The sequence below is a fragment of the Vicia villosa genome, linkage group LG5 (assembly GCF_029867415.1).
Source record: "Vicia villosa cultivar HV-30 ecotype Madison, WI linkage group LG5, Vvil1.0, whole genome shotgun sequence".
In the NCBI taxonomy this organism is placed as follows: domain Eukaryota; kingdom Viridiplantae; phylum Streptophyta; class Magnoliopsida; order Fabales; family Fabaceae; genus Vicia; species Vicia villosa.
In genome coordinates, this window is record NC_081184.1 from 125,052,173 (window position 1) to 125,078,740 (window position 26,568).

General features: G+C 33.5%; 1 protein-coding gene across 1 annotated transcript; it reads left to right on the forward strand.

Annotated features, from left to right (window-relative positions):
- The first annotated feature begins 22,350 nt into the window (after nt 1–22,350).
- LOC131602362 (basic leucine zipper 34-like) lies at nt 22,351–25,265 on the forward strand. Its single transcript, XM_058874448.1, has 4 exons — nt 22,351–23,385; nt 23,485–23,575; nt 23,700–23,826; nt 24,542–25,265. Exons 1-4 carry the CDS (start codon nt 22,769–22,771, stop codon nt 24,703–24,705), a joined length of 999 nt encoding a protein of 332 aa, XP_058730431.1. The 5' UTR covers nt 22,351–22,768; the 3' UTR covers nt 24,706–25,265.
- The last annotated feature ends 1,303 nt before the right edge of the window (nt 25,266–26,568 follow it).

A 26,568-nucleotide genomic window follows, 5' to 3' on the forward strand; every position in this document is an offset into this window, starting at 1 on the left:
TTCAAGAATTTATTTACTTCTTTTTTCATCTTTTTGATATCCCTAACTTTTGCCTGAACTGTCTCTTTTGAGCTTACAGTCAGCGGGACGCCTTTATTTTTGCCTAAGTCTTCCTTTTGATTTTTGACTTAGCAGGCTTTTCTTTGTATATATGTTTTTTCATTTTTTGTTGTTGAAAGATATTGACTGCCTTGCTTAATGATTGATGAACCATCATTGGCTTTTGATTTGACATCTCCAACACTTCTTTGATGTGTGCGGATGAACGCTTGTGATTAAAACCTTTGTTTGAAAGGTGTACTGTATGATTCTCTTAAAATAGAATGCACAGCCAAATTAACTAAGAACTACCCTGCCCCAGGTTATGATCAAGGGTTTTGATTAGTACAAGAAAGAAACTTCCACTTCTTAGGCTCAAAGGGGTTGACGAGGGATTAACATCCTTATATCTCCACTATTTAGGAATTGAAAAAATGCCTGTACATCGTCAACATAGTCCATTCAAAAGCATACTGTATGAAGTTGCGGTATCGTTTTCGTCATCCTCCCTCAAAAGGCTTACAGCTTTAGCAAAGTAAAGACATAATTTAAAATGAGTGATAGCGAAATAAATTACTCAAGACAAACATATGCAATGCACTGAAGATGATTATTAAAACAGATAATGTCTAGCATAATTCGAATGTTTAAACAAACAGAATAGAAATTGCAAATGAAAGTAGATCTAATGATCCAAGAGTTCGTCCGTCTAGACGTCAGTCAATATTGTCATGACTAGGCATAGGAGCGATGATCACCACAGGAGTTTCGGGAGGGTTGGATTTGATTTATCCGTCATTGATCAGATCTTGAATCTTATTCTTTAATGTCCAACAATTGTTTGTGTAATGTCCAAGAATGTTGGAATGGTATGCGCGCCTCGCATTGGGTTTGTAGTCAGGAGTCTAGGTGTTAGAATTTGTTGGCTCGATTGCCCTGAGCGTCTGGATCATATGAGTGAATTGATTGTTGTGACTCAGTTGTCGTGATTCCATTATCGTGACTCAGTTGTCGTGACTTTGTTGTCGTGATTCCATTATCGTGACTCAGTTGTCGTGATTCCATTATCGTGACTCAGTTGTCGTGATTCCATTATCGTGACTCAGTTGTCGTGATTCCATTATCATGACTCAGTTGTCGTGACTTTGTTGTCGTGATTCCATTATCGTGACTCAGTTGTCATGATTCCATTATCGTGACTCATTTGTCGTGATTCAATTGTCGTGGCTTCATTGTCGTGGTCTTTTTTGATTTGAGTTTCATGATTAAATCTTTAATGGCACGCTTCAATGGTCTACCATCCTTTACACCATAACCAGGATTGTTCGAATAATAAGCGCATCTCGCCATGTAATTGTACCCCAAGAACAGGAGTGCCTTTAATTCTTCTTGCCCCTTGGGTGAGTTCAGAATCAAAGTCTGGGATCGGGCATTCCGAGCCTGGAGGTGTTTGATTGATCGCTCGAAATCCACTTATGCTGAAGTAAACAAGAGAGGATGAGATACCTGTTGTGAGAAACTTGTTATGCGATGTTATGAATGCAAATGCAATATTTTCAAGGATCTTTGGGCATTTAGTTAGCAACATTAGAAAATGATTCGGTCGCGCCTTTGTCTGAAGAAATCTGAACTTTGTCTTTGAACGTCTTTCTTTGAGAATCAAGCTCACCATATCGAGTGGGTCATAGCCTCTGATTCGGGATACTTGTAATTTGAAAGTGTATGGCTAGAGGAAAATAAATCCTCTTGCCCCTTGATAGGCACTGAGTCTCTGAATTGGAAGGTATGTGGCCAGAGGAAAATAAATCTTCTTGCCCCTTGATAGGAATTCAGCCCTGGATAAGAGTACTTGAAATTGCGCGCCCTAAATTCCTAAGATCCTTGAAAGAGTTAGTTAATTATGTTATGCTTATGATGTCATGATGTCATGATGTCATGAGAATGCAGTTCGTTAGACTTAATGCGAGATGGTAAGGACAAACAAGTCCTTTCAACAAAACCTGCGAGGAAATGAAGGTTAGTAGTAAACACAAACAAGTCACGCAAGTCACACAAGTCACACAGTTTTTGGCTTAAGGCTTGCATGGAGTCTGATCAGGTGTCCTTCCCAAAGGTACTTCTATGGATAAGGAGATTTCAGCAACGGGTTCTACAAGTTATCCAGAATTGTCAGCCCTTCTAAAGCACCCTCGGACATAATGCATTCGCACCATGCAATGATACTTTGAGAAAGAACCTATCTGAATTGTAGTATCGGGTAGCGACTAGTCCTTAACATTTGTCAAGGGTAGTCCCCCCACTACGTTCCTAAAGGCCGGGATGGGTTAAGGGTAACTAAAGGTCCTTGAGCTCCGGCGCACCCACAGACACATACATAGACCCCCCTCATTTGAGAAAGGTGTGCATATGCTATGGAGTCCTAACTCAAGCGTGAACTTCATATTGACTCATCTCCCACATATGTGAAAGAGGTCGCCATGACTATGCCACTCCTAATCTTAAGTGTTCTTGAATCCGGGAATAGGATTCGTCCTTCAATTTTCCCAAAACGCCCCTGAAAGATAAAACAAACAAAGCAAACAATAAAAAACATTTAAGTGAATCCTAAACTTTTAAGGTAACCCCTCTTTTATCGAAAAATCCCCAGCAGAGTCGCCAGTTCTGTATTACGGTGAACTGACTTTATTATAATCGAAAAATGTTGCGGTAAGCAAGAGTCGCCACCGACTTTTATTTTATCCAAACAAATTCAGAAAGGCTAAAAGAAACAGAAAAAACCTTTTAAAGAAATCTAAGTTCGGGGGGTAATTTATGCAAAGGGAAGGTGTAAGGCACCCTTTGCATCCATGGTTTTCCATGGGCTCTTAATTGCTTTGCTTGCTCGTTTGTCTTTAGAAAAAGTAGATGAAAGAAAGAAAAGTGGACTTTAGCTCGTAAATGAGCGTAGCCAGTTTTTGAAGAATTGTGAGAAAGAATATGAAAATTGAGCATTGCAAGGCAATTAGGGGCAATTACCTTAAACTCAGATGATAGGTCTCTTTTTAGCCTTTCAGAATGAAAGGGTCAATCCTTGCCATAAGAAGGCAGGAAGCCTTTCGTTTGGAGGTTGAAGGGTCGTCGAGATATCCTTTGCCCAAAGACTGACCCATGCCATAGAGGGGCAGGTAGTCTAAGGGGAAGGATCAGAATAAACCTTTTCGTAGGCAGCCAGAAGATACCTCAGCCTTTTTCCGTAGGCAACTTCCGAGGGTCGAGGTCATATTTGTGTATCGAAGGCAGCATCATTTAGGGTCGTATGACCTTTAATTATCGAGGCAGCATGGCTGAGGTATCCTCAAATTCGAGGGACATGGCTTATTCTGCAAAAAAACACAAAGGCAACAGGCAACAAGGCAACAGGCAACAGAGAGGTTACCCCAAAAGCGTGCGTGTGTGCACCAATCACGTGATTCAATTCAAAATAAATTATCTTGTAGTTAAATGGCTCTAATTCTTACTAACCACGCAGTTTAATATAAAGCAATAATAATAGCAAATATGGGGAAGGGGACAATGAAACCAGCGGATCCCTAATAGGGTTTGACATAAGTAATAATAGACAGGAGATATCAGGGTTTAGAGTTACCAGTACTCGTAGCTTTGGCAGTCGACAAACCCTGAAAATTGGAAAAGAAAGAATAAACAAAAAGGCTGAGTGCATTATCGGTTCGAGGGAAAACACAGTTAACCCTAAAGAAAGCAAAAAAAGATAAAGGATTTAAATAAATAAATAAAAAGCAACTTAGCTTTGCATTTGATCTGATATGGTTGGCAGGCGGAGGAAGCCTCGGGGTAACCCTAAAAATGGCAAAGGCAGGAAAGAGATGGAGTGAATGTATGCACAGTTCAGAAATATAAGGGCAAACCCTAAAATCAAAAGGAAAACAAAATAGACTTTAAAAGATAAATTAAATACTTAGCTTCAATTGGCAGGTTGATGGACAAAGGTTCGCCTCGAGCCTTAAGCATTGAACCTGATCATCAGAGAATTGACAAAAATATAAGTGTAGGAGGAGTTCTATTGACGAGGAAATTAAATCCTAATTAAAACAAAATAAAAAGGTAAATAATATTAATAAAAAAAAGGTTTAAAACTTAGCTTCGTTCTTTTGAAGTGGCGCATAGTCGGAGCGTATTCGAGAAGTGAACTTGAAAAAAAGCATAGAAAAACAGATATTTTTCAGTGTATGGAATGATCATCGTAAAAATTAGTTAGGGTATGAATTAAAAAATTAACAAAAAAAAATATATATATATATATATATAATCGATTTAATTAATTATTGGTTTTTCAACCTAATTAATTAAATCGATGAGAAAATAAAATATAATTAGATATTAACCCTAATATATTTTTTATCAAAATTAAAATAAGTTATCTTAATAATAATTGTGTTTTTTTTAGAAAAAGAAGTTTAGAAGAAATTTTGATTAAAAGAACATTTAAAGGGATTATATATAAGAAAACAAGTAAGTAATCAAAATAAAAACAAGTTATATATTTTAAAAATAAGATAAAAATAAAAAAAGGGTTTAGAGGGACTAAGCTTGAATCCTGCGTGATGACTTCTGCAGGTGCACAATGGACAAGCGTTTGGGAGGCGTTTGATCATGCTCCCAGGGCGATCCGTTGGCTGATGCTTGTGGGCGTATCATGGGCATGCGTCGCGTGGGTGTATAGAATCCACAATCAAAGAGACTGAAAGAAAATGTTTGAAAAATATGCACAGGAGGCAGGGATCGAACCCCCGCCCCTGTGTACTATGACCTTACCACGTTCCGTTCTGCCACTAGGCCAGAGTTTGTTCACTGTTTATAGTATCAGTTCTAATTATAATATAAGAAACGTAATTCGTTAATTGAATTCAAAAATTCGCGCCCAGATTCATCATCTTCTTCGTTGGCATATTGAAGAATAGGCAACGCTTTTGGCCACGATTTTCAAGCGTGGCCATAGCTTTTCGTCCCTAAATCCTGCAAACGAACACGAATCAAAGCATACCAATAACCCAGATTAGTTCGAAAAGGTCTCACGAATCCAAAGAAACTATTAATTGGACCTAAAATTGGCTCTAACTTAGAACCCCCTTTTTGAAGCACACGAACCCTAGCAATGGCAATTCGACGTATCTGCATCAAATCTTCAATTAAACGTTTCAAACACGTTCTATGCAGTCATACAAACATGTACATACCATCAAAACATATTTATGATGCGTAATTTTAAGGTTTTGATTCATGGAAAAGAAACGCAAACCGTGACGGATTCGTGGTGATTTCGGAAGCGTTGAGGCTTGAAAGTAATCGGAATAGTTCCAGAGACGCCCCAGGGATGTGTTTGAACCACCAAAAACCCTTGAATTAATCTCCAATCCCGAATTTGACTTTGGCTATTGTTTGAAACTTTAAGAACTCGACTGAAGCTTTTTTCTGCCGCCCCCCACCAGTCTGAACGTGTTTGATACTTATAGGAGCAAGATTTAGGGCAACCAAATTGGAAGAATATCAAGTGATTCAAGTTATGGGGATTTGATGGAAATTTGTTATGAAATCTTTCCAAACTTGATCCCATTCTATTTTTGTGCCATAATTATCACGTGTTCCATGCCCTTAGGATTGGTTGGAATAAATCAACATATTTTGAAATTTAACTATGCAATCTCCTTTTTTCACTAAGTTATAACTTTCTTTGATTTAATTTTGAATAATTTCAAAACCAAATAAAAATAAAATTATAAAATAAATGGAAATAGATCATGGGCTTCCTTGGTCCTCAAGATAAGTAGAAATCAAGCCCAACTCCACTTATCCCTTGCTTTTGCATTTTATTTAATTAAATTTGAATTTTAATGAAAATAAATTCAAAAATAAATGAATTAAATGACAAAAAGACATACTCTTGGGCTTGGAAATCGTGGATGGGCTTGTAAATAAGTTTAGATCAAAAGAACTTGGTCAGGAGCTTTATGCACTGATTTATATTGGGATGAAAAAAAATGTATGGGCAAATTTTGGGGTATGACACCAATAATTTTAAAGTTTTTTTTTTGACGAGAGGAAGAACGAATATAAAGTTGCAGAATATATAGATTCAAGTTTATGAGAATTTTTTTTTAGATTTTTTAATGGAGAGTTAATTTTTTTGAAAATTTCACAATTTTAATGGGAGAATTTGACGAGAGTTAATTTTTCTCGTAAGAATTTGGACTAATGTATTGGAATACCACATTGAATGCATTGGAATACCCCATTAATTGAAATATGAAAATTGTAGAAAAAAGAGAGAGTTTAGGGGCATTTTAGAAAAAGAAAAATTAATTCTACATTAAAATTATAAAACGACTTATATTTAAATATAAATATTTTTTTCAAAACGACATATAATAAATATAATAAATAAGAGAGGGAGTATGAAAGATGAAACATATAGGATCAAAATTTATTGTAAATAAGGATGTTATTTTTTATGAGGCTATAAAGTGCAATGCCATAGACTCAAAATATGAGGAAGAAGTTGGGACTCTCACTTTAGTTCTAGTAAGGGGCATAACCTACCATGACTTCAAATTATGAATTGACACATGATAAAGGAAGGAAATTGTACTATATATTATTATACTTTACTTATATTGTTTGTTATGCATTAAATGTCGATGAAAAATTACAAGACTCAAAACTAAAAACTTTTAGGTAAGCATTCAAAAACAAATATAATTAAGATGATTGAAGACAATGAATAGTGAGATACATTCACTATGAAGAGCCATACTTACGAGTTTGTGAAACTAACTAAGAAATAAATGACTGATTGACTAACCAATATTTAAAAAATGACTTTATCATTATTAAAGATGAAAAACTTATAAATATATCATATTACGTAAAAAAAACATTAAAGATCATTTCAATACGAATTTAACAAATTGTTCGTACGGAAGTTGTATAGTTCAATCTAAATCTCCTATTAAACTAACTAATCATACTTGAATGTTCTAACATCAATTAGAAGGGATTGGAGAAGACAAGATCAACATTACATGTAGATGCTGCATCTTAAAAATTATAATATTTTTGGATATTCTGTTAAAGTTGTAATAAATGATAAATAAAAAAGTGAAATATAAAAATAAACACATTGAATATGAGATACGATATCTGTATTTTTTAATACATAAACAATACACAGCTGTAAAAAATATAATTAAGTGGATCCACAAAGATGCTTTATTGGCAGGCACTTCCTTGATTTAGAAGGAGGGAAATTTAATATATCCCCAGCATCTCTAATGATGATTTAAAGCTTGTCAAAGTATCTTGTCCATTAAAAAACTACAAGAGTTGCAGTTAAGATAAGATCATGGAAGATGGAAGAAGGTGTGTGGAAGCACATCCACAAAGAGAGAGGGGACATATTATATTATATGCCCTACATGTGAGAATGATTTGTGGACAAAGCAAAGAAAGATAGCATAATGCCTGCAAACAATTCACATGGCTGCATATAACATATTCCTTTACATCATATTATTATATGGCTTCCCTTTTTTTCTATCTCTAACATATGAGATATTATTTGCTCCAAAAATAGTGATCTTTAATAAAGACTTATTTAATAGATAATCGATAAATATTTTTATAAATATTTGTTGAGTTTTGAGTTCGGCTTAATTATGGTTAGTTCTTCTCAGTGTTCAATTCACCAAAAAATTTTATTAAAAAAAGTTAAAATTTAAAAATTATTTTTTTAATAAAATTTTTAATTTTAGTTCAAGATATTGCTAATTATATAGACTAGATCGATATATTAATTTAAATGGTTTTTTTAAGAAGACTCCTCAAGTGGGGTTATCATGCAGTTTTCAACTAGAGACATTAATATTTTAAATTTTATTAAAATTCGTCTCATATAATTAGGGACAATAAACAGTAAATAGTAGAAATATTTGATTCAAATCTTAAAAATTGAGATATCTGAAGTTTGAGTATAGGTTGTCGATTTCTCTTTTTTTTTCATCAACTTTTAATCTGCATGAGAACTTCGCTATTGTTCTCTTTCATTCTTTTCTTTTTTTTTGACTTTTCTTTTTCTTTTTTATGATGACACTAGTAAGATATCAAAATTAAAACCGAAAGAAACAACATAAGCAAACAAGTTCATTAGTTTCAAACAAATATATGTACAAGGGAGAGCTTATAAAGATCTAGCTAGTACACTCCTCTTTGGATCATATTATAAAAAGAGAAATAAACTTGAATAAAAACTCAAAATGAAATAAAGTTAAAAAACACAGATTCGTGGGTTGCTTCATATTCAGCACTTATTTAAGGTCATGAGCTTGACCAATTGCTTCTCCGTTAGGACGATATATATAACACAAAGAACACATCATCCTTCTTCTTCCTCTTGTTTGGTAGGACTCCCATGAACTTGAGATATTGATGATGTTGCTTCCATATCTTCTTGAGCTTGATAATAGCGAACAAGGCATATATGGCTTTCAATACCTTATTGATTTCTTCCATTACATCTACCTTGTAGCTAAAATAACTTTTGGGGATATACTTTTGTTGAAGATGTTCATGTTAGATATTTATGTTTGAACAAATTCTCGCATTTGAAACATCATCCACGACCAGATCATCCTCTCATTGACTTCTTGTTCTTTCCCCATTAATATTTTTCTCCTTAATTTCTTCTATTATTGATTCAGTCGTTTCATCTTATGGCTTGAATTTTTCTTCTTCTTTCTCTTTTTCAACTCCCTTCTCATAGACCACTTCCCATTTATTTTCAACTTATTTCTGAACTTCATCATCTTTAAGATTGTTCAAAATATTCATATCAGACTTTCCACTTGCCTTAGCTACTAATGGATCAGACATCTACCTCATGTGATTTTCAATAATCTTCAGGGATGCTCTTATGTTCTTGTTGGATTCTTCTATGTTCATGTACCTTGCTTCCCAGTTGAGTTGCCTAGTTGCATTGTGCCAACATGAATTAGTTCATAGTTTTTTCTAGAGGAGATGACTCTTTTTCAGGCATTTCTAGAGTAGCCTCACTTATTCTAAACTTATTTTGGGCAGACCTCATAAATTCCTTAAAAGTCTCTTCAAGAAGGGATAACTTTCTTGGTGGTGGATCTTGAGGAGCTTCTTGGTTAAAATTTTGAATTGGATTGTGACTCCAATTAAGACTTGAATGATCATCCTATCATGGGTTATAGGAGTTGATGTAATGGTTTGGCTCTTAATATTGTCTTGTATAATGTGTTTCTTAAACGTATAATATATAATAACCATTGATGTGACCTTCACCACTGAAATCACATCGTAGGGCCCTGATCGAATTAACATTTGCTTGAACTCGAGTTGAGACAACCAAATACTTTGACAAAGCTTTAAGTTATGTTAACAGAGCAAGTTGAGAGTTAGCTCCATCATAATTTTTTCCTTACCTCACATAAAAAAAAATAGCATGAAACTAAAAATAAAATAGAAAATAAAAATTAAATTCAAAGTATTTACAACTAAAAATTAGAAACTAAAACAAATTAAACAAAAAAAAAGAAGAAGATAAACAACTAATAACTAGCACGGATTTAATAAACAAATTAAACACAAGAATCTAATCAACCAATTTAAACAAGACTTCTCAACACATTGAAGATTAGTTTATGTACTTGATAAACTTAGCTACTCATTAATAAATTAAAAAATATCATAAGTTGAGAAGTCTTCATCATCAAACTCTATGGTTTAATGTGCTCCAAAATCTCCCCTTGAATGTCCTAGCCGTCATTTTCTCTCTAAAATTTAGAACCCTAAAAAATTTGGCAAAAAGATCATTGAATAAAAATTATGCGTGTCAAAAAACATGTCCCATCGCGCCGCGATGCAAGTCTCACCGTGCCGTGATGGAATTCATCGTGAGCGCGATAATTCTAGTGACTAAAAGGTTTCATTTTTAGCTTTCTTTTACGAAAAACCTGTCTCAATTCGACTTACGAAACTTTAAATATGATTCAATTACTATACAAACATCATGATGTAATTTATGCTGAAAAATACTTGTATTTTCACAATTTCTTAACTTTTTATTTAGAATTATTCTAAATCCTAATTCTTCCAATATTTGTAGTTTTTGGTCTATTCTTCATACTTTTGCATGACTTTTACTCATTATTCTTCTGATTTTATCTGAATTTCTTGTAAAAATCACATTATGACAACTATCATCAAGTATCCCCTATCGCGTAGGGATACCATGCACTCATGTAATTTTTAACAAATATAGTGGCGCCCTGGTAAAACTAACCTGTGTCACACATCTTTCATTATCATCCTCTTCGCGTTCCTCCGAAGATGACCAACAAAACTCTACACTCTAAGGTCGACACCATAACTGGTGGTTTTGCCGGCAGAGGAAGCTCCAACTCCTCTCAAATGAACTACGCTAGACATGTGCTGATCACGAATGTAATATCTCCTGGTATCCCAACAAGAGAACATGGAGAATCAAGAATCGACATCACCTTTTCTAGCAGTGATGTCGTTGGAATCCTCCCTCGTGATAATGACCATATGGTCATCACTGTGCAACATGGTAACTGGGTTGTCAAGCGAGTCTTGATAGATCACAGAAGTTCTACTGACATCCTATTATAGGAAGCTTTCCAAGTACTTCAACTCGATCCTAATGACATAAAATTGTTTCTTGATTCGTTAATAAGATTGTTATGTGAGTAGATACAAGTGAGGGGCCATATGAACCTAGAGACAACCTGCGACAAATGAGAAAACTCTAAGGAAATTTAAGTCATCTACCTCAGGGTGGATCCCTTGTCACCCTACAACATCATCCTAGTCCGACCTTCCATCAATGCATTAGAGTCGATTATTTCCACCTGGTATCTGGTCTTGAAATATCTGTTACCTTACGATCAAGTCGGGATAGTTTAAGGATACAAACAAGGCGCCCAAGAGTGTTATTAGAGTAGCCTACTGGCAGAAAGGGAAGAGCTCGCCCTTATGAGTGTCCCCCTCCTGGAGGCTCCAAATGTAGACTATGATTTTTGGGATTCCAGGATGGGCATTGACAATGAGAGACTCACACCCACTAAGGGCCTAAAGGGAGTCAGGATATTTCCTTCAACCCATTAGGTGACAAAAGTAGGCACCTCCCTTACCGAGGAATAAAAATGTGAGCTAGTTAACCAACTCATTAGAAACATCGATTTTTTTCTTGGGCATCTCAAACATGCCATGGATAGACACCATAGTGGCATGCCATTGCCTCTTCATCAACCCTTATGCCAAGTATGTGGCATAGAGGAAGCAGAAAGTTGGTGAGGAGAAGAAATTTTCCATTGACGGGGAAGTAGGCAAGTTATCCAGCTTCGATCTCACTATAGAAGCAAAATATTCAACCTGTTTCGAGAACATGGTGTTGGTAAGGAAAATGGAGAACAAGCGACGCATGTGTGGGCTTCATAGACCTTAATCCCGCATGTCTTGAGGACCTATATCCTATGTCAGATATTAACTACCTGATTGATGAGTTCTCATGCTACCACACATCAAGCTTCATAGATGCCTACACCGCGTACATCCAGCTTCAAAGGGATCTCTTGGACACTCCCAATACGATATTCATGTCAAATCATGCCTTTCAGTCTCAAGAACGCAAGAGCCACCAACTAATAACTCATGGACATTATGTTCTCCCACCAAATAAGGCAAAACCTGCAAATCTATGTTGATGACAAGATAGTAAAAACTATTGAATTATGTAGCCACACTGCAGATTTAGAAGATGTTCTACAATGCGTCAAGAAATACAATATGCACTTAAATCCTAAAAAGTGTTCCTTTGGGGATCAAGCCGGGAAGTTACTCAGGTTCATGCTAACAAAAAGAGGCGCTGAAGCCAATCTGAGTAAGTGTAGGGCGGTCATTGATATAAGAAGCCCCACCAACATCAAGGAAGTGCAACAACTTACAAGTCGCCTTGTCGCCCTATCTTGCTTCATTTTTTGTGCAGGCGATACTGCTTTTCTCTTCTTCGCCTCCCTAAAGAATAAATAGAGGTTCGAGTGGACCACAAAATACAAAGAGGATTTATCGAATTTCCGCTCATTCTTCCTTTCCCGAGAGAAGGACCGTCATTTCTCCTCTATCTCTTAGTCACAGATCAGGCGATGAGCTCAGTAATCATCCAATAGACAGACAAGGTAGAAATGTTTGTGTATTTTGTGAGCAAAATGTTCAAAAACACGTTATTATATGATCACAAAGCTAGCACTGGTTGTCGTCGCAACGAAAAAATTGCAGGTTTATTTTCAGGTTCATAAAATCCCTGTGAAAACCAACTATCATGTTTGACAAGTTCTGGAAAAACTAGGTCTGGCGGAAGGAATGGTACTCTGGGTAATGGAAGTCTCAAAATATGATATCCAGTACGTCGTGAGATGAAGCATCAAATCCCAAACTGTAACGGATTTTGTGGCAGAATTTAGCTTGCATGTAGATGAGGGGACGCCATAGAGTGGACACTATCAGTCGACGTTGCCTCGAACATGAAGGGGAGTGACGCGTGAATAACCATTAAAGTCCTTGGTGACATACTAATCGAGCAGGCCCTGGCGCTACCATTTTATGTGGGACCTATTACTAAGGTATGCAACATGATCTGGATTAGAAAAAAGATGTGTTGTTCTCTAAGAACAACAACTACTATGATAACACAACATTTGTTGGAATAATGTTATTTAATATTTTGTGTAAACAATGTAATGTTAAAAAAAGCTTATACACCTTTTACCCCAGTTTTTGTCAGAAACTGAGAGAATAATTTTAGCGTGATAATTGAGAATATTGATCATCGTCCTTAAACAAATTTGTATCGTCCAGTTCATGAATATCAACGCTCAAGACACTTCCATTAGTGATCCGCGGGAAATCTAAGAGACATCTATTATAAAAGCATGGTGAAAATTAATATTTCTAACCTGAATGAAACATGAAGTGATTGAAACATAAAGACGCTTGGAAAAGTTGTCTATGATGGATTGCAAGAGCAGAAAATTATCTGGGTTCAAGGGTTATTTTCTTAAATATTTATTTGAGTAAAAAATCATATATTTGAATATTTATTTTAATTATCTTACCCTTTTTTTCATCAGAAACAAATGCATACAAGATCTGTATAGAATAATTTTGCATCCAACATTTGATCTTCCCCAAGATTCAATAATTCGAAGATCTAAAATCAAGATCTTCAGGGATTTTGATTTTTACCTAGATCTGTAAGGAATTTGATTTTTATTTTTTATTTTTATTTTAAGATTCATTGTAAATAATGTAATATTATTGGTAAACAATGTAACATTTTTTTAGAAGAAGAAATAAACTTACCCCTCGATTTTCTATGACATCGCCATGACCTTTTCTACTAGTGGGGGTTGAAATCTTGGGCATGTTCCCCTAGGGTCTGGCCAACTAAAATTCTTGATAGTGGGAGTAGTTTACTTCACAAAGTGGATAGAGGGGGGAAGTTGTCGCAAAAATCACAGCTTAAAGAGTTCTCCATTTCTACTGGTAGAAAATTATGTGCAATTTTGGGCTTCCTAGAGTCATCGTCTCTGATAACAAAACCAAGTATGTCAGTGCTACGATCATTGAATTTTTCTAGGAATTAGGAGTACAAACAAGGTTTGTATCTGTTGTCCACCTACAAGCCAATGGATAAGCTAAATCAATGAACAAGGTGATTTAAAGGGGCTTAAAAAGAAGCTCGACGACGCTAAATGCTTAAGGGTGGAACTGCTCCATGAAATATTATGGTTATATCAAACCACCCCCACTGTACCACCAAGGAAACTCCATTCACCATGGTATATGGAGCATACACTATGTTGCCCATAGAGATCGACACCCCTTCTTGGTGACACTCCCAATTTAACCAGGAGGTAAACCAGGCTTGATTAGAATATGTTGTAGATCATGGTTAATAAATTGAGAGAATTCACCCACAAGTGATAATTCAACTCCAAGCATAGATCCTCTAGGAGCAGGGCCGGTCCTTTGAATTTGGGTGCCTTGGGCGAATCAAAAGAGTGGTACCCCTATAGGTTTTTTTAACAATAAATACATAAGGATAAAAGAAATAATTAAATAAAAGAACACATTTTCATTTGACATCGTGCAAAAAGAATACAAGTGTGGATCTTCGAATCAATGTTTATACTACATCAAAACATAAGCCACTATAAAGATAGTTATTCTTTTTCTTCTTCTTATTCTTCTTGATCCAATCTTTTTTCCTATGAAATAGTCCGAAAGAACGAGGATTTTTTGGGTATTATGCTAATCCTCCAAAATTTAATAGACTCTTCTTGAAAGAATGAGGATACAGAACTCCCAAGAAAAATTATCTCTGATGTGATATTGTAATCCAATATTTTTTTCTTCGTATTCTTCAACCCTCTGATATATATATATATATATATATATATATATATATATATATATATATATATATATATATATATATATATATATATATATATTCTAATCCTATCTCACTTAATTGCCCTAAAAACATAAAAGATTTTCAAAATTTATTAATACATCTTAATCCAAATTTGACACGGCTAGATTTCTAACCTATCCAATAACATTATCAATAATATAAAATATTTTCTATATCATTATTTTAATATTAGTGCCTCAATTAAATTCTTTAGTTGCTAAAATTATGAATATATTAGTTGATTTTATTTTAGGGGAATTAATTGATTTTATTTTAATCTATATTTTATTTATGGAAAATTATATATTTTTTTTATTAATTTTGACTTTGTAGTGCCCCTATCATTATTTTAGCCAGTATTTTTTTTAAAAAAAAATTCTAACAAGTATTTTTATAATGGAAAATTTTATTTTAATATATATAGGGGTAACAAAATTTTTTTTTGGTGCCCCTAGGAGGTGCAACTCCAAAGTCATGTTGAGGGAGATGCGAGAAGGCGACCTAGTTTTAAATCAAGTGGTTCTACTTGCAATCTAGGGAAATCTACAACTCAACCAGGATGGACCATATCGCATATTCCAAAATCTCCCCTCTAGGCATACAAGATGCAAGATTTAAACGGAGAACTTCTACCCATAACTTGGGACACTCTCCATCTTAAGTATGATTACTGTTAGATTATTTGTAATTATTTATGTAACATAATCACGTTGCTATGAACAATATTTCGAATATCTATAAGTAGAAAGATCATTTCTACAATATAATGTATGTTGGACTTCCTTGGGAGATTATTGTCGTCTTTTAAGGCAATATGATGTATGTTGGACTTCCTTGAAATTAAAAAAATACATTGAAATCATATTTTCATTTAAATTTTTAAATTAATTTTGCATCAAAACAAAATTTAGCATTTAATTTTTTTCTTATGATTTGAATCATGCTTTAGTCTTATTCTAATAAAAAAAAAAGGAATTATGCATTTGATTCAAATCACCACATTTCTCAACTCGAATCGATAGTTGCGGTATTTCTCAACTTTTCACCTCTGCCAACTACACTGGAATCACCAAACAATATGATTCGAATAAAAAAGAGACGTTATAGAGAAAGTGTTAAATTATGATTTGAATCATACAAATGCTTAATTTGAGTTAAGCAAACTTCCACTTTTGATTTGAATCACCATTCTCCATGATTCAAATCAATTAAATAATTTTAAATGAATCTGAGTAGTTGAATCCTTTCAGTTCTCTTTTCATCCATTCATTTTCAACAATACTTAATACTTATTTTTCATTTTTCATTTCCTTTTCACGCTTTTATCTGTCATCTAACCTCCAAAATTCATTCAACTTTCATCAATCATTCATCATCATCATCATTCATATTTCATCAAACCTTCTTCAAATCTTCTTCCATAAATATACAACTCTAATAAATCGTCTAAAAAACTACAAGGAAAGCTTCCAAGTTCATATGCTCTACCTCCTCCAATTCTAAACAAAAATAGAATCGAGAGTCGATCTAATAAGGATAATCAAAAGGATTCATCCAGTTCAAAAGTCAATGTAGTTCTCCCATATCCTTATATGTTTATTGTTTGTTCTACTTTCTATTCTCTATATATTTCATATTTGTTTTGATGTTTTTGTCAATTTGATATAGCCATTTTACTACTTGCGTATTTTTAATTTAATTTTATAACCGTGGGCTTGCATTTTATTTTGCATTTCATTTGTAATCGCTTCGACTATTGTATTGTCGTATCTCTAAGAACCCTCCTTACTCATTTTATAATAGTATTTGATCCTTGATATTATTTCTTTTTTAGCCTATATAGTTGCTAGTTTTTCGTTTCATCAAGCGTAGCTTGAATCACAAGTTAGAACTCTTAAATATGGATTTTTAGACATTTGATTCAAATTAAGTGTAATATATGATTTGAATCAAAATTTGTGTCAAAAATGGGATTTGCCTCGGGACCATTTGATTTTAATCACAAAATAGACATAATTCGAATCACAAACTCATGTGATCTAAATCAAGTGTAACAATTTATTTGAATCAACTGATTTCATGAAGCTATATTTGGGCTCTGCTCAAATTGATCTGAATCACTGTTTTCACTTGATTTGAGTCAAAGCTTCAAGACCCATTTTTCATCCTTGATTTAAATAGTTGTTTCTTTGGTGAAAGTAACAAGTGAGTTAAACATATGGGATAAATCCTTAGATACAAAGAGTGATTTTGTCTTCTCTTCTTAGTGTGTATATACATATCACCATGATTCTTTCTCTTCTTCTCTAGGACAACTTCTTGATTATGAATTCATGTCATATTCATTCTCCTTTTTGTTGCATTTTGTTTGTGTGCAGTTTTTTTATTGTGTTGAGTGAATTACAGAGAGGGAAATGATTAATATTGTTGTGTTGTTCATGATTAATCAAGCTCTTGATAACAACCAAAGCCAAGACCCATTTACCTAGAAATTTGAGTGAACCTTGTGTGAGTGTGTTCTTCATTCACATTCATTTGAACCCTTGACTAACACCTTGTGATTATAGAGTGAATTTGATATTATGGAATTGTTCATCATCTTCATCCTTAGTCTTTTTCCATTATTGAAAACCTTCATATCTAAATAACGAGTATTAAGGGAAACTAGTGGTACATTAGGGTATCTTATGTTTTTGTGTGAAGTTTGTTGTGTGTTATAGATGTAGATATCATTTCTTGAATGCAGTTTGGCATTTGTTGTTATTCATTAAGAGGAGAGTTTAATTATACTCCAAGGAAGACTTTGGCAGGATCAAGTATCAAATTCCCATAAGGCAGAGATGGAAGTTGCACATCTTTGGTGGAGTTGGAGAAACATTGCATGTAAACAAAGTTGTGTGTTGTCTAATCGAAACATAGATAATGGAAATCACTCAGACATGAGATCGGTGGGATCAGGCGAATTTCCACATGCGAATACTTGGAGCAGGATTATTGTGGATAACAAGGTTTTTGGATCAAGATATTTTAGAGATCTTGTTTTTGTTAGCAGTTGAGTGTTAGCATCAACTGAGGGAAATATTGTTTGATAGTTCATTGTAACCAAAATGCTTATAATCAAACTTATCAAAATAGTGGAAGATCGTGATTATTTTCCAATGGTTTTCAACACCATTGGAGAGTGGAGTAGGAAAATCAAGGACGAACTCCTAACCACTACATATCTCTGGGTATCTTTTCTTCTTTCCTTATCCTCTTTTAATTTTCTAGTATTCATTATTTTGCTATTGCATTAGTTCATTATTGTGTTGATTGGATGCCATATAAGATAGACTTTTCTTATAGAGATTTAATGTATAAGCTTAGGTTTGTGGAGTATCAATCTCATTGAAGTATCATGAATCTAATTATGTCTTGACAGAATACCTATGTAAAGTGTTTTGAAATAGCTCGCTTAAAGAAGTTTTGGTTATCTGGTGTTTGGCTAAATTTAGAAGCAATCAAATCCTTAGTAACATTGGATATTATTTCATTTGGTTTAATTCATTAAGATGCTTCCAAGCTCTCTTGTTTTTGTGTTTTGCTTATGTACTTTTTAAAATCTCTAATTTCGTACATGAGGCCTAAAATGTTTTTAAAATTATCTTAAAGGGAAAAGGTATATTCAACCCCTCTTCTAGACCTCTTTGTGTCCATATTCTCACCCAACAACGATGATGCTGTATTGGACTACTGGGAAAGTTCTCTACCGAAAAGCAAAAAACTGGGCATGAGTTAATGATAATGATTTGCTCTTGATGTGGATACTGTTCAACCAATCTGAAGTCAACTGTGTGAAGTATATACTTTAGAAGATAATGTTTCGAAAAAATAATATGAATTATCCTCTCTTCTACACCTCATTCATTTTGCTAATCCTTTAAAAAAATGGTATCTTGTCTGCAAAAGTTGATCTCGTTGTAGTGATCAAGGATTTTGATATACATGTGACAAAGCAAATGAAATATTACCAGGATTAGAAGGGAGAATATCACAATCAAGATGACTTGTTCAGGATCTATGAAGATAGATTTAGTGTCTGCGAGGAAGCACCTAACAGTTGCATTCCCTATAAGGCTGCTACTCCATCTAGTCCCGCCTCATTTGGTAGTGTGTCACCTGTTGTCAAAGCCTGCATCGACAATTGTTTTGATAGGGTTTTTATTCATGTTAAGGAAATGGAATCACACTAAGAGGAGATGAAAGGGCTAGAAAATAGTGCCAAATTGCTCACGATGAGAAGATGGCTGCAAAAGCCCAAGTGAGAGAGAATGATTGATTGCTCTATTGACCTTTGTAAATGAAGTTGTGACTACCTATGATTCGGGTTTATCTTTCAACCTTTCAGATTTTCCAAGAGATGACCAATTTCCTTTCCAACTCCCATAATTTTAGCATTCCTAGCATTGCATGTCATCCCAATTTAATTTAATTATCTATTAACTTTTATATTTGTCATTTATTTTTGTCGTTTTTTTCTAACTATTTTTCGTTTTGTGTGTGTTTTTGTTAATAATGTATGATGGCGCGTTTTAGCCATTTTAGCTTTTTTTGTTGTTGGTATTTATCGTATCTATTAATCATATTTTTTATGCGAATAATATATAAAATTGCGTTAAAATTGTGATCAATTGCATAATTTATGTGAGATGTGTGTTTTGGTTATGTTGCTAGTAAATAGTGTGATTTCATTTCGATGTGATTTCTTTTGGTGTTCTGTGTTATATTTGTATTGTGGCTTGTATCTTTTTTATATTTGTCAAAGGGAGATAAGTATTATGAGATAATTATCAAATTTTAACACATATTAAGTGTTGAATACATGGGGTGATTGAGAGCTCAAGAGCTTATGTAACAATTGTCTCAAGAGCTCATGTATCAGTTGTGCAATGATCAATAATCAGAATCAATAATCAAAACCAAATCAAATTATTCTATCCAAATAATATCTCAAATTCTCAATACATCAAAAAGGGGATATTGAAATTGCCCAGTTGGTAAAAGTACATTTCATTTGTATTTTCATGTTCTATAGTATTTTGGTGTTTGTAATTTGACTTTTTTTATTTTGTCGATTTATTTATAATTTGATTATTTGTGGTAGAATTGTATTTTGAGTCAACCCTTAATCTTAATTAGAACTGAATCCATTGTAATTTGTTTTTAGCTTAAGCAAATTGATCAAAGTCAATTTATGTGTGTCTTGAATCATGAGTTAGAAAATTTTAAAAAGTGAATTTTGAAGCTTGATTTAAATAAAGCATATGGCTTATTTGAATCAATAATTCAAATTGAAATGTGGATTTTGGAATTGTATGAATGATTCTAATCAAAGATGTGTATGATTTGAATCACATGCCACTTTAATGCGAATCACAACATTGTATGGCTCGAATCATGATTAAACAGACTTTTGAAAAACAACTAGGATTTGAATCATATGATTTAATGATTCGAATCACATGTATCAAACCATTATCCAAATCAAACAAGTCATTTCCATATTTAGCACCTTGATTCGAGTAATTTTTTCTTAAATTCAAATCATAACTTTATAATTGAATCAAATCCATTGTCCATTTTCTCACCTATTTTGTGTCTAACCTGTTGCATTTATATAAATCATTTTTGTCACTCTCTCCAAAAATGTTAACAACAGTCAATGGTGCTAATACATTATAAATGGTTGTTACTAGTTGGTGTTCGACATTGAAAGTAATCTCAATCCATACTTTCACAAATCTAGAAAACCTTGAGTTTTCTTCTTTCATGTCTTTTCGCTCAAGTCCAGCCTATAGAAAAAATATATAGTGTATTGATTGAGTTAGCCCTGTTTAAAAGTTGTGTGGGTTTATTCAAGATAGTCAACCGCCTTCAAAATTGAACCAAGAAATCTCATTGTTGTGGTACTCAACTCTAAAGATTGATTGTGAGTAGTAGATACAAGATACATTAAGATATCTAATATTTTTGTGAAGTTTTTGTGTTTATTAGATTGAATATTTGATATTGTGATTATGGTGTTTGGAGACTAATTTCTGGTAAAACAATTATTTTATGCTTCATTGAAAACTTCGGTAGTACCTAGTGAAGATAGTTGTGGAACGAAGTTTGGAGTTTCCAAGATCCTTGAGTATAACAAATGATCATACAAGGAACTGGTGGAGTCGAGTAAAGACTGATCCAAAACAAAAGCTTGGAGCAGAACTTTGGGTCTAGCAAGACATTTGCCTCAAGATCAAGTGAAGATCTTGTGAATTCAACAATTTTTTATTATTTTCCTACAAAGGAAGGAAAATTCAGGTATAGACCTATGTTGGCTTAACTATTAATTGACTTGAAGTGTTCAATAGTGTCTTGATTATTCGTTGTACTAAAACAATTGTGTATTAATTTGCAAAATTGTGGATGACCAAACGAAATTTTAGTGGTTTGCCATTGAAGATTGGACTAGGCGCAAAGTGAGAATGAACACGCCAAACTAGTATAAACATTGTGTTCAATCTCTCTTTGTTTATCCTTTTACATTTCAACATAGATTTGCATGTCTTAAGTTTTATCGCCTTCTAGAATCACATGTTGATAGGTTTTATCTGCTTATAATGATTTATTTTATAATAAATGTATATGTGATAGATTCAGACATTTGAATATTCTTTCTAGCGATTATGACGATATAAACTCTTGATGTTAGATTGAATACTCTATTAATTAAATTCAATTTAAACCTTGTGTGAAAATTGAATTGTATTAATTGTTGAATTGTTTGTTTAATCAACTTCGTCTTTTTCAATTGTTGTAATTTCTGATGATCTTAATTAATTATGATATTCATCGAATCTTCAATCAATCTCTTACATTCACCTCAGATTGATTATATATATATATATATATATAAATATATATATAAATATATATATATATATATATATATATATATATATATATATATATATATATATATATATATATAGGAAGCATATCAAGTGAGAGCATTTTTAAATGAGAAGGTGAGAGGAATAAATATCAACCTTTAGATTCATCAAGAGAGAGAAATTAGTAGTCACATTAATGTATTAACATTCTCTCTCTTGATGAATCTAAAGGTTGATATTTATTCCTCTCATCTCTCATTTAAAAATGCTCTCACTTGATATGCTCCCTATATATATATATATATATATATATATATATATATATATATATATATATATATATATATATATATATATATATATATATATATATATATATATATATATATATATATATATATATATATATATATATATATATATATATATATATATATATATATATATATATATATATATATATATATATATATATATATATATATATCCAACTTGAAGAGAATGTTAATTATTCTAATTTTGCAAAACTTAAACTTAAACTCTAACATCACAACACACATTGTAATTTCAAATACACATCTAATTTACACCAAAGAAAAACTTTTGTATGTACATCTAATCAAAACACATTTAGTCTTGTTACCCTACAAGATTATTAACTCAATTTTGATATTCTAAGGACATCCCAAACCCAAATCCATCCCACTAAAGAGAGGGTCAGAAGGGCACGTGGTGGCTGATTCCCACTAGTCATAATTAATCATCATCAATGTAGTAATAATAACAATAAATAAACAAAACATTGGTGACTTTCAAGTAATACCGTTGAGTTGATGAGACCAAACACAAAACATTTTCTCCTCTCCTTCCTTCCCAGCTGTTCATAGCTGTCCAATTCCTTTCTCCATGTGACCCTACTACATGCAGATGCAGATACCCCCCACACATTTATTTTTTATTTATTGTCATTTCAATCCCCAAAACAATAATAATAATATCACTATTATATTGAATTCAGTTCATATTGTTCTTCTTCTTGTGCCTTTCTAACATTCTCTCTGGCTCCTTCACATTCATACACACATGTTTCTTCATTTTGTTTTGTCTACTTGACACACACAATAATACATATTCACTCACTCACACATTGCATATATATAAATAACATCACACATTCATCTATCTATAGCTAGTTTTATAGCTAGTTTCTGTTTGGTTATTGAGTTTATATCTAGTCTCTCAAATGGCTCAATTGCCACCCAAAGTTCCAACTCCAAACATGACACAACCTTGGCCTGAATTTTCTCCTCATCAAAAAATGCCTAACCTTAAAGCTATTTCACCACTCAATGCTTCAAACTTTTCCAACAGTCAACAGAACCCTTCATGGGTGGACGAATTTCTCGACTTCTCGTCCACCAGACGGGGGGCTCACAGACGGTCGGCGAGTGATTCTGTGACTTTCATCGAGGCGTCAATGATGGAGCATTGTCGCGGTAGAGACGGGGGCAACGAGTTTGAAAGGTTTGATGATGAGCAACTGATGTCTATGTTTGGTGTGGATGAGGTTTCTGGGAAAAACATGATGCAGCCGCCAGCAAGAGCAGTAGCGGCTACATTGTCCTCTAACTCAAACCCTTCAACTCCTTCTGATAATAACAGCATCAACGATGAAAAAGAGGATGAGGAGGATGAAAAGCATCACCAACAGAAACAATTGAAGCATGAATCTGATGAGGATGAATTCGACGAATGCAAACAGGATATTGCACGAGTCGTCAATGATGATGAGGATGATACTAATGGGAACACAGCAACTTATTCAAGTCAGAAAATTACTGACCCCAAGAGGGTCAAAAGGTAGAACTCAAACATTATTCATGTCACAGAATTGTCATACATGGCTTATTTTGTTGTATCATTGATGTGATTATAATTAGTGTTTTGTTTTGTCATCAGAATCTTGGCAAATAGACAATCTGCACAGAGATCAAGAGTGAGGAAACTGCAATACATATCAGAGCTTGAGAGAAGTGTGACTTCATTACAGGTATATATATACATGATGGTAACTAAATTTTATAAAAAAGTATATACTAATTAATATATTAATGATATGATTTGTTAATTTTGTTTGATGTTTGAACTAATTATGAATGTGTTGATGAATGAAGGCAGAAGTATCAGTACTGTCACCACGAGTTGCATTTCTGGATCATCAGAGGTTGCTTCTAAATGTTGATAACAGTGCTCTCAAGCAAAGAATCGCAGCTCTTGCCCAAGACAAAATCTTCAAAGATGGTACTTATTCTCCCTTCCTAAACTATTCTCATTTCACCTTTTACTGTCATGCAAGGTTGTAAAAAACAGTCCGTTAGTATCTGAAGGTGCCGATACCGATACCGTTATTCACCGTTTTTATGATGAAAAAAAATTATGGTTAATTCACACCGTGACAACTGCAATCAGTATCGCAACACCTGTGCCAACCGAAATCGCATCGCGACTATTATTTAAAATCTTGCTGTCATGTATGTGTGACTAGTAATCTGTGGTTTTTGCTATCAGTATGTCATGTTCACAATAAAATTTAGATAGAATTATAGAAAGAAAGTACAACTTAGTTTATAGACATGTACTTTACAATTGTACCACTAAGCTTGCAATTGCAACTCAGTATTCTCTCTAGGAGACAATTATTAAGTAATTAATTAATGAAAAACTATATTAGGATACCAATGGAATAAGGTTCTTTTTGGTGGAACTATGCATAGTACGGCACATGATTCAATAGACTAGTACTAGTAGTTTAGAAGAGTTGAAAGAGAGCAATTATTAGAGAGTAGGACAGATTCATATTGATCTTAGTAAAAGCATTTGCATGCAGTTGCACATATTAAAATGCTGTCTGTCTGATATCACCATGTGATGTGTCTGCAACAAGTAGTTATTAAGATTACTATTATTACTACTACCACTAGTACTTAAAAATAGTTTATTATAATTAATAATGCAGCTCATCAAGAGGCCCTGAAGAGGGAGATAGAGAGGCTGAGACAAGTGTATCACCAACAAAACATCAAGAATAATGCTACAACAGTAGTGTCACCATCTCCATCACCTAAACCACCTTGTGATAATGATACTCACATTGAAAATGAACATCTTATCAATGTCTGAGACCTAGCTACTATAGTTCACATGATCCTATGCTGTGATTTCTTTTTTTATTCAAGAAACAGCATAGTTTTGGTAGAAGGAGTAATGAAGGTAAAAGCAAAAAAAAAAGATGGTGGGAAATTTTATTAGGCAGAATATTAGTGGTAAGCTTTTGCTATCAAAACTGTGGCAGTCACGTGATGTGTTTTACTTTAAAGAATGGGACCACTCAAAGTTGTATGATTGGAATTCAGTGAGACACATGTGCAACACTCAGTGATATCAATATCAGAGAGAAGAAAGAAACAGTACTTGATGGTGTTGGTGTCTGCTTTAACTAGATGGGGTTTATGTAATGTAATGTTGTAGATTCTTTTATTTCTTTTTTTGTTACTATTATTTCTTGTCTTTGCATTCATTTCAATTTTCATGGTGTTTTTCAATTCAAGTTGGAAAACAGAAACTAGTGGAGTTTTGTTTTCTTGTACTGCTCTTATTAATATTGCTGTTTTTCATGGATGTAATCATCTTTCTTTGACATAATAATTGGAAAAGTTAATCCAAGTGTAAATATTTTCATCAATTCTTGTTGTGTATATATGGTGAAAGTGTTAAATGTTGCACCATTTTGTGGTGTTAAGGATTGATCATGTTTTCCTATATGAATTAATAGTGACAGATGCAAGAAGCTAGAATGGGACAAGGAATGGGTGATGTTAGGATATTATAGATATTTCTTTATACAAATTTCTGAAAGTAGTTGTGGATTGAATAATTGGTGTCATAATTCTAAAATATGGTCCCTATATGCATGTGAGGAAGATGTATTATCCTATCCAATCTAGATGCATCAGAGAAAAACTGAGTGGTCAATTTTTCTCACAAATTTCTACATTTTTTTGGTGATAATATGAGAAATAAAATTTTGGTAGTTAACTCTGCAATCACAAACTCTTGCACCAACTTGTGTGTGCAGCAAAACTCAGTGCACAAGATTTTTACTAGCATCAAAGAAAATGCAGACATCTAAGTAGCAATGTATATACACTAACAAATGCACAGGACATTCCTCCCACATGAGCCTTACCTCATAACCAGGTTATCTCTTCCAAGTAGTAAAACTGAATACAATGTTGATGAGTCACCATTGCTAAGTCATCAATCTTAGTACAGTGTATCCGACAACACCATTACATCTGGTGGCGTCACAGATATTGAAAACGGTCATATAAGTCAAATAATATATATATCAATCCTACGAACAAACTCTTAAAAAAGACATGCTAATTCTTTCTTCAGCAAATCTAAAAAGTCAACTTTTTCTTATATTAAGGACCAGAGGGAGTAATAAGAAATCATACTTTAAACTAAAGATACAAGCCTTTTTTATGAACAGCTAAAGAGACAAGCTATAACAACAGAAGGCAAGAAGGAATAAATAAGTTCAACACTAAGTGAGTGATGCCTTGGCTGTGGAAAACATGAAGGGTAAAACAATCACAACAGTGGACAGACAAAATAAAGTAGAACAAATGAGGACTAGGATGGTTAAAATTTTAAAAGATAAAACAACACAGTTGAGGAGCAAAGCAGAAATAGAAGAATGCACAGATCTTTCTTCTACTTGAAAGACTTTTGAGAATTGGAATATTTGAGAATTGAGAAAAGTGAAACATGAGTAAGAGATAAGCAAACAAATCAAACAGTAGAGTACCATACATAACAGAAAAGTGAGTATACCAGAGCTTGGCAATGAATGGCAGCGCATGCATAAAACTTTAAACAATTTTAAAAATCTATTTTTTTAAGAAAAGGGTTGTTCTTATGAACAAGAGGTGAAATCACAAAACATCCCAAAAAGATTGTCCAACAACTCATAGATGC

What these genes read in the sequence shown, in the direction of transcription:
- LOC131602362 (XM_058874448.1), top strand. Translation starts at nt 22,769, where the DNA reads ATGGCTCAATTGCCACCCAAAGTTCCAACTCCAAACATGACACAACCT. An exon ending in GACCCCAAGAGGGTCAAAAG is followed by an intron (nt 23,386 to 23,484) that starts GTAGAACTCAAA and finishes TTTTGTCATCAG; the next exon opens with AATCTTGGCAAATAGACAAT. An exon ending in AGACAAAATCTTCAAAGATG is followed by an intron (nt 23,827 to 24,541) that starts GTACTTATTCTC and finishes TTAATAATGCAG; the next exon opens with CTCATCAAGAGGCCCTGAAG.